Genomic DNA, 12834 nt, shown 5'->3' with positions numbered 1-12834 from the left:
AGTGTAAAACAAAACTTTTGATATTAATCTTACTCAATTTCAGACGTGATTAATCTGAGATGGTCTATATTAAGAAGTGTTATAAACTTTTATTTTATTTCTTGCCCTTCTGCTTCCCCTTGACCCCCAAGGCAACATAACCATGAAATAGACATCACCACAGACCAGTTAATGTGCTTCCATACAAAGAAACGAAACACTATATAATGACATTGGGGTTTCAGAAAGTGACTATTTTACCACAAAAACTTGTGCATAATTTTTTTCAGACACATGGATAAATACACTGGTGACTCAAAGGCAAATCAGTATCTTGACCAAAGTCCTAGACAAATAGGTCCTCAAATTTATTATCAACTGAATCAAAATCTTAAGTCTTATGTACTCTTTTTAAACACTGAATTTTTAAAATACTGAGAAATTTAAAATTTTAATTTTAAAAATAGAAAAATTAAAAAATTAAATTTATTAATATTTTCTAGATTACAGTTTAAGATTTAAAAAATAAGGAACAGATGCTTTGTCTTGCCAGCCTTTTGTGAAAGACCTTTTAAACATATATATGTGGCTAATTCATTTTCAACCTTAACATGTTCTCTGTATATTTACACTGTATCTTTTGGTAGTTAAAATATTAAACGCTTGATTAAAAGAGATCAATTCCTGTTGCTTCATGAATTCATAGTACTATATTTTTCCCTACTGTCAGATTTCAACATACCTCTACTAGTAAAGAAAATAACACAAATTTTAAAAGTTTATCCAATAGGGTTTAAAATCTGTGGTCCCATTAACTAATAGTTTTAGGTGAGAACAGTTAAATCTCATTAAACTTATTTAATTCTGGTAGTTTATAATTTGAGTAATTTCTATAGCCGATACCCAAATGCCGTTTAACAAACATGAGTTAGTTACTCATTGGAACATGGTTAGCCGTTCCAAGTCCCTCATCAAAATCACTTCCTGTGTGTGTGCACATGAGCGCACATACACTCCTTAATTCCCTAAAACAGTTCTGCTCCTCTAAAGAGAGAAACTGTCTTTTGATCACTATGCTACCAGACACCTATGTCTCTGCTAAAATCAGAAGGTGGCCAATTTTCAAATAAATGGAAAGGGAAAATACTTATTTAGAACAACAAAAATTAAGCTTGGCAAAAGTAGTTACTTTTATTTACAATTGCATGTATTATGATTACAAGAGAAACACTAGTGATACCATCTGAACAAAAGCAATGATTTATTGGTAATGGCAATGAATGAAATATTGAAAGTCTCTGGTGAGAATCAAGCAATTATCCAGGAGCTGTAGATCTGACTGCAATATGGTCTTCCAGTGTCTTTTGTACCTTAGTGGCTTTCTCCTTTTTTGCCAACTACCTAGGAAGAACAAAAATAACTTTATATGTACTTCTTATTGATTTAGAAATATGAGTTATTTTAAAAATAATATTACAAATTATAATCATTTTTAAAAGCTGGTATTAATTTTTATCTTTGCAATTTTTTGGCATGCAGTATTATCTTCATTGTTGAAGCACACTGTGACCCTCCCTCCCTTCCCAGACTCTAGAAATTAAAAATAAAACACATGCAGGCTATTTTTGGTTTCCCACACTGTTTTAAGAAAAAGTAATGCAATTTTTCAAAACAAGGTTGACAGTTTAGAGAAGTTAATAAAGAGATGATGCTACATGAGTGAAACATATTTGGCATACTATTTTTAGGCAATGAGATATCAAATGCCTGCCGATCATAAAATAATGTACAATTAAAAGAGTATGCTAAACTTATGTCTTCATGCCCAAGATGACAGGTTTCTAGACTTTTCTATCAATATGCAGACATGCAATGAAAACAGATTAAAAATGACTAATTTGGCCTAGTTTCTATTTTTAAAAAACCCTGATTGCTACAATGTACTACTGAAATGATAAAGAATAAACCTTGTTTCAGGCAATGATTAGAAAAATTCTCTACTGAAGGGTTTAAAAAATGTTCTAGTTGCTATAAATGTAGCAGATTAAAAATATAAAGAATAAATTTGGTTTCTACCAATAGTTCTAGAAAACAAATCCTCTGTGGGAAGGCAGGCTCTAAAACTACGTTCTAATCAAACAATTTACTTTAAATCTAAAGTTTATAACAATGTATTCTCATGGCAGAAATTCCTTTAAGGAAATCTACTTGCAAGCTATTGAACATATATTTGTATACAAAAAAATTTCTATATATGTCTGTAAATATAATTTTCATATTTTAAATTGATTCTGGTCCCAACGGTAGTATCTGAATCAAGTAAAACTCACACAGGTCTTCAGTACAAGTCTGGTCTAAAATAGAACATGGCTGGGTCAATGTCATTCATGGGAAAAGATTATAAAAACCCTTTCCACTGAATTCCTAATCACGTGATGCTAGAAATGCTGTTTTCCTCATCTTGAGGAAAATCACTTTTACTACTTTAAAATAACTCCTCTCTGATCCAAGGAAACCATGTGTTAAAAAGCCCAAGAAGCCAAAAAGATACAAAAGGTAGTCTCATAAAAGAGTACGTGGATGAGAGTTAAGAAATTTAGATTTTAAGAGCTGGGGGGAGCTTTCCTAAGAAAGAAGGGGAGGTGGCACTATCTGTACCACAAATGGATTTAAGCAGATAAACACTGAAAGCATTATTGATCATCATATCCCTTGGGAACACACAAAACACAGAGCTATTGGATTAAGCAAAAGAAAACAAAAACAACTAATATTAAAAATTTAAATTTTAACAGATGTGACACAGTAGAAGACATGAATCTGCATACTGTTTCACAGGTTGATAACTCTCAACTTGCCAATGTGTATTCTCTGTAAAAAAGAAGAAATTCAGCATTCCAATATGGAGTTTCTCACCCCAGAAGTAAAGCTCTTTTATTCATTTTTAAGTCTTTATATTACACCTCAGACAAACAAAAATTTTGGTACATCAAAATTAGGTGTCAAAAATATTTATTCAGTCAAGAGTCCACTGATCTTCTATGTTAATATTTTAACCCAGCCTAACATCCAGTCCATAAGTCTTTCAACTGGCCTTGATCTCACTTGCGTTGGCAAAGCACAGGACATGCCCACAATTAATCAGCAGAGAGATTTTGGGGCTACAGTTCCAATGAGAAAATAAAACCCACCCATCTCTCAAATTCAGCCTAATCAATATATTACACTAGTACTGATATAAAAGAACTTGATGAAACTGCTCGTATTTGATTTCCAAAATGATTCTATAGCTCCTAAAAAATAAAATTTAAACTTCAGATCAGATTAAAACATTAACTAGTTAAATCTAAAAACATTTACAACAATGTAAGTTTTATTGCAAAATTATTTCTCAAAATGTAGCACAAAATTAAATGAGACAGGAGAAAGTAAATTAAAAAAAGTAACAAAAAGTTGGGTGAGCAACCTGGTATGGTAATGAAATTAAAGCACCTAGTTGCAAGCCCAGAACAAAAACCAAAAAAAATAAAAGGCCAACTGAGAAACATGACTAGAATGAGATCTGAAGAAGAGACAGTTGAGGAAATTTAGGTAACAAGAAGGCTGATCCAGATGATAGAAGCTGTAGAAATCTTGCCCCAACAATGGTGAGAACATGAGAAGGGTGAGAGCAGACAGGTGCAGAGAAGCAAGGAGGGGAGTAGAGTGAGATAAGGTCAATCTTTATATTACTTCATTTTTAAAAATCTTCTGGTTTTAGTTCATTTGAGTTGGATTAAAAAAGCTGAAAAATAAACAGACAAAAATGTTACAATAATAGCTGATACGGTGAATGGCCAGTTAAGAAAAGTCTATTTTTATTACAGTCACAGAAAATCTGCTCTGCCTTTCAAATGCACCTCATTCCCTAAGAAGCAGAAGCCCCTTCATTTTTGCTCAGTTTTGTATACTTATATTATTTTTGTGTTCAAATAAAGCAATCCATGTAAAGAGCATATTTTAGCAAAGAAAACATCTACTTCCAATTAAAATGGCAAGCTTTTTTCATGCTGCAACACAAAGAATCCATTTACAACAGAAAGCCTAAGTCTGGGCATAATGCTTCTTATGAGCCAAAAACAGACCAGTGGAAGGTATGTTCTAGTCTCCAAAATCTGAAAAGTACAACCTTCTAAAGCTGTAACAGCATGCAAGGTGGTCTCAGATTTCTAGCCACATCCAAGATTCACCAGCATTACCTTAGCTCTGTCATCTTAGTGACATAAGGAGAAGATCAATGACATTCTGAAAACTAAAATTATCTGGAAACAACTCATACAACATAAAAATGTAAACTGAAAACGCTACCAAATTCTATTTTATCATTCATTAAAATCATTTTACACAGCTCTCTTCACTACACAGAGGTATCAAAACTTTCCTCTCTGTGCTGATAAAATACATGCCCAATCTATATTGAAATTTTTAATTCCAATGGCTATGTACAATTCCTTTAAAATTCAGACTAACTAAATAAAGGAAAGAAGTGCCATACTTCACCTATCCTCGAATGAAGGACCTGCACCTTCCCACTTCCATGCCCAAGGTTCCTGTTTTCCATGCTACCTAGAGTGCCCACTGCTATCTTTTCCTCTATCCATTTCTACTCCCACAGCTTAGTTCTAGGCCCTTTTCCTCCACAAAACATTCTGATATTTTCCCAGCCATTCTTGGGAAGAAGGAAATATCACCAGGCTGGGAAAGGATGAGAATACTCTGTAGAGGAAGAGAGCCGTGAACTAAAGCTTTGATTAACTTTGATTAGCATTCCAAATGTTTGTGCATTACCCTTTAACAAGATAAACTCGTTACTGGCAGAGCTTATGACTATACCTAGCATAGTACCACAGGGACAACAAGTACCATACCATGTATCGTTTATTTCCTTTACTAGAAACACCAAGCTCACTGATAGTTTTTAATTAAGTGACTCTACACAAGGCCAATTTCAGTTAAACATAAGCTAGCTTTTTAATTGCAGTTTTCCTACACTGAAGTTGTTGACTTAGCACAACATGAAGAAAACTGAAATACGGACTTACTCTTGAGGAATAACCCTAGAGTTCAATGAATGACACGAGAACAAAACTCATTTGGAAACTACTGAAAGAAAATGTAATATTAATATATATAAGAAAGTCATTCAACCAATTAAAATTTATCAAACATTAAAAGCAATGGATTAAGAAGTCCAGGACACGAAGAAGGGAGTCCATTATAGCATTACATTATTTTCACAGCAGTTCTCAGTGTGGTCCAGGCTGGGCATCCCTGAGACCCTTTCATGGAGTCTTCAAGGTCAAAACTATCTTCATAATAATGCTAAATTGTTACTTGCCTCTTTAACTAACTCTCATTGTCTCACAAATGTACAATGAAGTTTTCCAGAGGCTACATGACTTACGATAGCAAAACTGACTGAATGCAGAAGCAGATATGAGAATGAGAGGATTCTATTAAGCTAGACTATAAACAAATTGGTCAAAGTGTAAAAGCAATGCTCTTCTTCTCACAAAATTAGTTTTTGTTTTGAAATATATATATTTTAAAATATTACTTGTGTTAACAGTGATTTTATTTGTAAATAAATATTTTTTAAATTTCTCAGTTTTAACTTCTAAAATGGTAAATATTAGATAAATGTTGGTCCTCAATAATCTTTAGTACTGTGAAGGGGTCCTGGGACCAAAAAGTTTTGAGAACTATTGTTCTGCCATAATTTTCAATAAGGTAAATAGCATTTTAAAACAAACACAAATACTCTCAAACAAGAAAAGAAAAATATCTTTGCTATCCTGAAGACAGTCCAAAAAAGGTAGCTTGATAGTCAAAAAAGAGAGAAAATAGGCTAGAAGGGATGTGAGGTGGGATGTTAAAAACAAAGAGGTGGAGACATCCTTAGATGGACAATTATTAATGCACATTAGAAAAACTATAACTGAATGGCAGGCTGGTAAGAAGATGGACAAGATAGAGTAGGGGTTACCTAAAGGAAAAATGGAAATCAAGTAGCATAAGCTGAGGTGAGAAGCAGGAAACCAGAGCCGAATTAATGATATGAGAAAATAACAGGATTCAGAATAATAGATCTTAGGAAAGAACTGAGCTAAAAAGAAACTATGCAAGGCATGGTTAAAGCCAAATCCAATGGCATTTAATTCAAACAAGCAAAGTAGCAAAGCAGGCGGCCAAAACGACTCTGTTGCTCACAGTTTCCCAGTGCAGCATATTTCATATCATAAAAACGTAGATGTTTAATCTCTGCTTCTTCTGATCTGTCATTATGTGCATGTCAAACATTTGACATGACAGATCTAATAATTGTTTCTAAACCTCCCAAAAGTTAACTATGCTGTGAGACAGAAAGGTAGCAGTTGGAAAATGACATTAAAATATCTATTGTCAAGGTTATCACTTTTGCAAAAACAGCGTACAATTTTATAAGCTCATCCACCGTTATGAAATTTTATGAATTTTTCTGTTATTGGATTAAAATTATATCTGCAGTGCCATCAAAAAGAATACGTTTTCAGGGTGTTCCATGGCTCCAATTCCCCAAACAGGGCTCTAAGTTTTAAGCCAGGTGCCTCTTCCTCCAGGCATTGACAATGCTAGGGAAACTCTTCCTCTCTTATAATCACCCCAAGTTCTAGACTGCCCGCCAGATGCAGCATCAGAAACACAAGTAAAACCTACATCTCCGGTGCTGCTGCACATTTAGTCTGTGTACAGCAACCGGGTTCTGTACTGATAAGTACATCTATGATCTGTGGTTGTGTATTTTAAGAGTCATCCTAAATGAACCGTTACCAATTAGAAGTAGCTCCAAGAATGAAAAAAATGTTCTCTTTCCTAAAGGTCCCATGGAACTTATAAATTCTTTCACAAACTTTGGGACTATGTCCTCAAAATCAAAAAACAAAAAAATTCACTGAATACATACATATATGTCTGTTCACTGAATAGTTATTTGCTGAAATGTGTTCTTTCAGCACGAAGACATGGTTTGAAAGCATCTCAGTGTAGTAAAACTGAGTCCATTCTTTTTGATTAAAATTGTCATTTTAAATATGTTTTCATCAGAAACAATGATAATGAAAATCTTAATATAAGCAAGCAAAGTTCTTAAAAATTCATTAATAATGATTTAACTCACTACTACTATTTTTCATTATTCCTAACTACTTTCTATAACCAAACAATAATTTTTACCCCTCTTATTTGGATGCCATTCATTAACAGACACTATAACAGTAGGACTTACTTTTATTAGAGATTTCGTTTAGTAAGAAATCTAAAAATGTGATTAGAAGAACCTACTGTTCTGTTTAACCTTATAAAATTTCATGACATGATTTTGACAGCTTTAAAATTATTTCCTTAAAATTGTTATTTTTATTTCTCCTAGCTATCATTTAAACAAACTTACTCGTTTGAAGTCATTCATATTTGTTGCCTGGACTGGAGTCCCAATAAAAGTAAAATATGAAATTCTTGTTGTTTCTTCTTCACCCTGATTGGACTGAACAAATATCTACATACACACACACACACACACACACACACACACACACACACACCAAAAAAGGAAAGATTTTTACATTAATGATTACACTCCTTTTATAAACATGCTTTAAATGTAATCAATTTCCTTAGGTTATTAATAAAAAATACCTTCCATTCTTTGTAAGGATTAATCCGAATTACATTTAGACTAGTACTCCTATAGCATTATTAATTCTATTGTTTGCCCAGCTATTCTTACCTTCTCCAGGGATGTCATGGCAAGACACTCACATACACAAGTTCTTGATGATTTAGTGTGATAGTGTGGAAGGGTCATAGTTAAATTATTTACAAAGAATGTTGAAAGGGTATGAAATTCATGATTACAGTGGGCAGAGTGTTACTGAAACTTTACTAAAATTATAATTTTTCACTGAGGAAAATCTCTGCAGTTATATTCTTTCTGATAATCCTTCATTCGTTCTATTTCCTACAATTTTAAAAGAAAAAAATAGTACTGGAAATAGGGTCCTAAAACTATACTGTGGCTTACATGTTTTTTCAAGCTTGGCTCTTTACCCTTTCTATTTAAAAACTCCCCTCAGCATGTTAGGAGACAGAAACTTTACTCATAGATCCTTTTTCAATATATTGGATTTTTAAAATTTGCTCTATTAAAATAATACTCTACATGCTGTCTACTTAAGATTATTGCCTCTCTTGAATTCAGCAACATACTTTTTTCATTCTCAGATGGCACTAAGCAATCAGTTTTTGTTGTTTTTACAGGAAACCACAGATTCATCTCAAACTGAGCTATTCAATTAAAAACTCTAAGTCTATAATAAGTGGACTATTAAACTAGCTATCTATTTATTTGCAATGCTTTTTTAATCTAAGCACAACAGTTTATATTTACTGCTTTTAAAATCCATCTACTTATTCTGATCAGACTTCCGGATCAAAGCTGTCATTTCAATTTCAATTTTATCACCAAAAAAAGTGACAGGCATGCTTTCTCTGTCGGGATTTAAGTCACTGACTAAAATTTTTTTTTTTTTTGACTAAAATTTTGATTTTGATAGGACACAGTGAAGACTGTGAACCTATCACAAGATAACTATGTTCAATGATTCTCAAAGATAGAGGAGATTATATTAGGATCTCTGGGTTTAAAGGGCTTTTCCAATAAACAAATGCCTTCCTCCCATCACTAAATAAAGTAACAGGTGTTATTAACTGAATGTTACAAATATGAGTAAAGTCAAAAAAATATTTCATAACCAGTGTTCCAGTATGATATAACCATTTTCTGTAATTTTATCTGGGTAAAATATTTCAACTACTGAAAACTCAACTTTATATAATCTTTCATCTTACCACTAAGTATATTCTGTGAAATTCTACTGAAAACCTCCTAAAATGAACACATGCTATGGCATTCTTCTAATTTACAAAAACCAGAATCCACTAACACAAAGAAATCACATTAGCTTGGCACGCCTTGTTCTCAAGTGACTCTGTGCTGGTTCCTACTCCTTTTTCTAGGTATTCTACTATTCTTTTATAACCCTCCTACCCCCTCCTCTGAAGGAACGGGCTAGGGTGGACAGGTGGTTTAGGAGCATATTTTGGGTTTTAATACTAAAATTCACAAAAGCAATTAATAACTGCTAAAAAGCTGCTGCTTTCTTAATGTAAATTAAGATAATATAAAACTATCTTTTAAAAGCCATTTTTACTGAGATCGCAGCCACTACACTATTAAAAACTCTATATTCTAGAAAAGTAAATTGGACTTTACAAACGTATCATCACTCATTACCAGGTATGAAGGAAGCACAAATATCTTCTATTTAAGTATAAATGTTCTAGAATAAACTTTTAACAAAAGTTGCCAAAGATGTATACGTAATATATATATATGTAAACTGACAAATCCACAAATTAAAAAAAAAATCAATCCGTCTTTCCTCTTTAGGGCACACAGATGAATTAGAAAGAAGAAAATTCAATTAGCTCATTAGACATGTTTATGCATTTCAAACCAAGTGGACAATTATTACTTTTAAGGATCACGTGGAATCAGCTAGGATACTAAAGATGGCATGAACTGTCACCCACAACCCGTTAAATATATCTGGATGAAATATTACTTACAGTTACACTGTTAACATTCTGAAACTTTACATAACGAAGTGGGACAATACCATCTTCTTTAATATCATCCTCTGTTAGTTCCAGAGCTTGAGTTGGCTCACTTCTTTCTGCCTCTTCAAAATCCATAGACCGGGGTAGATTGATAAAAATTTTTACATACTTAGGACCCTGACCTATAAAATGGTAGAATAAAATTAAATGCTAACGCCAAACATATTACTGGTATATTCTTGGCCTGCTAAAACTATACTAAGTACTAGGAATACTAGATGAAAACACATACATATATATGTACATGCATAACATATACACAGAGTTCTTGCCCTCAACTATAAAAGACATACTATGATACATGTACAACTCTCAGTGAGGAGGTATAGGGAAGGTGGCAGTGGAGTCTGACAGCACATGCAGGCTGACAGAAAGTTTCATAAAAGAAATAACATTGACGCGGGTCTTGCAGTTGCCATCAGTTGGTACATTTTGTTATTTAGGAGGAAAGCACTATCAGTGACAACATTTAGCCAGAAGGAAATTAATTACACAAACTACCAAAATTCATCTTAGGGATTAGGATGTGCTCAGTGGTAAAATCATATTGATAGAGTCTTAGTCCTTTTAACTTCAGACCAGTGTTTTGTGACTCATTAAGGAATCTTAAGGTAGTCACACTGCTTAAATACTCATTTCTATAGCATTTGCTTTTATAAATACTTTGTATTCTCAGAATAAAGAAACAATTTTATTAGTGAAAAGTCATTAATACATGAAAATTTAGAATAGCAAATGATAAGGGAATGCTACCTGATAAGCATACTGCTTCTCCCAATCAACTAAAAAACCAGAATCCTAGTCCCCACTGCCCACCCCATGCCCCCACCCCTGCCCGCCCCAACCAGCAAAAAACACTTCAGTAAGAAACAGAAAAAAGGGGGTGGGAGGGTGAATAGCACAATTCTTTATTTAATGCAAAGAAAAATGCCAAGTCTGTACAATCATGTTTACAGCATCATAATATGTACAAACAAGATGAAACTATAATTAGAGCACAAATAGGAAGATCCGGAGCCTGTCTTATCACCTATAACAGGAGGAATGTGAAATAATTCTCCCAGTTCTGATCCTGAAAAACAGCTACCTCAAACCTAGAATCTTTAGTTGGAAGAAAGGGCTACCTCGTTTTCAGATTAAAAGGGAACTTAAATTCTAAAATAAAAAACTTTGGAAAAAGGGTAAACATTTCTTTTTTTATTACTTTCGGTCCAATAATCTCACATTATTTGCCCACTGCTTTGTTCTAAGAACAATTTCACTCCTTCCCAAAACAAGAAATCTTTACCTCTATTTAATAAAAAGTTTTTAACCTAAGTGTCCATCAACAGAATGGATAAAGAAGATGTAGTAAATATATATACAATGGAATCCTACTCAACCATAAAAGAATGAAATTTTGCCATTTGCAACAACATGGATGGACCTGGAGGGTATTATGCTAAGTGAAATAGGTCAGACAGAGAAAGACACATGCTGTATGATATCACTTACTTATATGTGGAATCTGAAAACTATGACAAACTTGGGAATATAACAAAAAAGAAGCAGACTCACAGATAAACAAACTAGTGGTTACCAGTGTGGAAGAGGGGAGGAGGGAGGAGCAAGATAGGGGTAAGAGATTAAGAGGTACAAACTTCTATGTATAAAATGAATAAGCTACAAGGATATAGTGTACAACACAGGGAATATAGCCAATATTTTAGAATTACTATAAATGGAATAACCCTTAAAAATTGTGAATCACTATGTTGTACACTTAAAACTTACATAGGAGTATACATCAACTATACCTCAATTTAAAAAAAAAGAAAAGTTTTAAATATGTGCTAGCAGGTCTACAGAGCAGAAAGTTAGTTTAAAGAAAAGCACCCATTACTCACCATTATCCGGCCCTTGAAATTTCATTGAATAAAGCTTAACAGGCTGATTGAATGCCACGGTAATAAGTAGCTGTGAAGAAAATAATAGTTTCATTTTTAAAGGACTGTTGAACACCTTAAATAACACAATAGCTAAGGAGATTTAAATAATTAAGCAGCAGACAAAATTTAATTCATCTAACAAAACCAATGTAATACAGAATATCAGTAAGTTGAAAGTAACTTGATTAGGTTGACATTTGAGCAATACATTAATGTATTATTCGTATAAAGAAATAACAACAAAATTTAATAGAATTAACTAAAATTATGTGTAAGAACCTAATGTCTTATAACCTAAAACTGATAAGCAACCTGCTTTCCAAAAAAACAAACAAAATCCCGAAATTAAAACTATATATTTTAGCATATTAAGCTTATTATTTTTCAAAACAATTTATTTGTGGAAGCATCCACCCACGTCACTTGACAATTTGGAGACAATGCACACAGGCTACGTGGAGAGACTAGACCTCAAATGAACTCTATTTGATCCAAAACTCAAGAGAACAGGACTCACAGCTCTAACAGTAACCTCCAAACCTCCATCTTAAATTTATCTGACTAACTGAATCTGAAAAGCCAGGTAAGGGAACTGGAACACAAAACAATGCCGAAATGCCTATCTCTGATTCATTCACTCAATCTTCTTTCCAGCTAAAATTCTGTCTGATGTAGGTACCTATGCTTCTACCCTGGGAGGAAGATTTCCTTGGCAGGAAGATTTCAGGGAAGCTGTATCCAGTCCTTCTGATACGCATCACCACATTATTTCAGGGCACCATTTACAAGGAGCACAATGTGAATGATATTCTCAAAGCTATACAGTAAGGTAGCTCTGGCTAGAGCAAAGAAAGAGGGGATTTGGATTTATGATTTCAAATCACTGTGGTCTATTTGCTTAAGAAAATACTTAAATTACTCCCTTTGGTTATGTAAGTACCTTTTATACTTGACCTGTAATTGTGTGCCGGAAAATAAGCATGACATGCTTAGAGACTTGAACCACAGGTGAAGAGGATTATGAGAGTAGAAAGCTAGAAGCATATAAAGTCAGCAAGAATACGACACCTTCTTCCTGAAGTCACTGAAGAACCATTTAACTCTTTTAAGAAAGAGAAGCATGATCAGATTTATATTTTAGAGAAATAACTTTTGTGAACATGTAAAAGAT

The 12834-nt window shown here is 33.3% G+C and overlaps 1 protein-coding gene across 1 annotated transcript in view; it reads right to left on the bottom strand.

Annotated features, from left to right (window-relative positions):
• Positions 1-1145: 1145 nt before the first annotated feature.
• The window catches only part of TXNL1 (thioredoxin like 1), a 34140-nt gene continuing 22451 nt past the window's right edge, over positions 1146-12834 (bottom strand). The window contains exons 5-8 of the mRNA XM_065889836.1: positions 11622-11691; positions 9685-9857; positions 7448-7552; positions 1146-1380 (exon numbers count right to left, since the gene is read on the bottom strand). Of these exons, the coding sequence (XP_065745908.1) occupies positions 1351-1380; positions 7448-7552; positions 9685-9857; positions 11622-11691 (378 nt within the window). The 3' untranslated portion in view covers positions 1146-1350. The remainder of the gene's footprint in view (positions 1381-7447; positions 7553-9684; positions 9858-11621; positions 11692-12834) is intronic.

Source organism: Phocoena phocoena, chromosome 13 (assembly GCF_963924675.1).
Source record: "Phocoena phocoena chromosome 13, mPhoPho1.1, whole genome shotgun sequence".
Taxonomy (NCBI): Eukaryota; Metazoa; Chordata; class Mammalia; order Artiodactyla; family Phocoenidae; genus Phocoena; species Phocoena phocoena.
The sequence above is the reverse complement of the archived record's forward strand: the minus strand, read 5'-3'. Positions and strand labels throughout refer to the sequence as shown.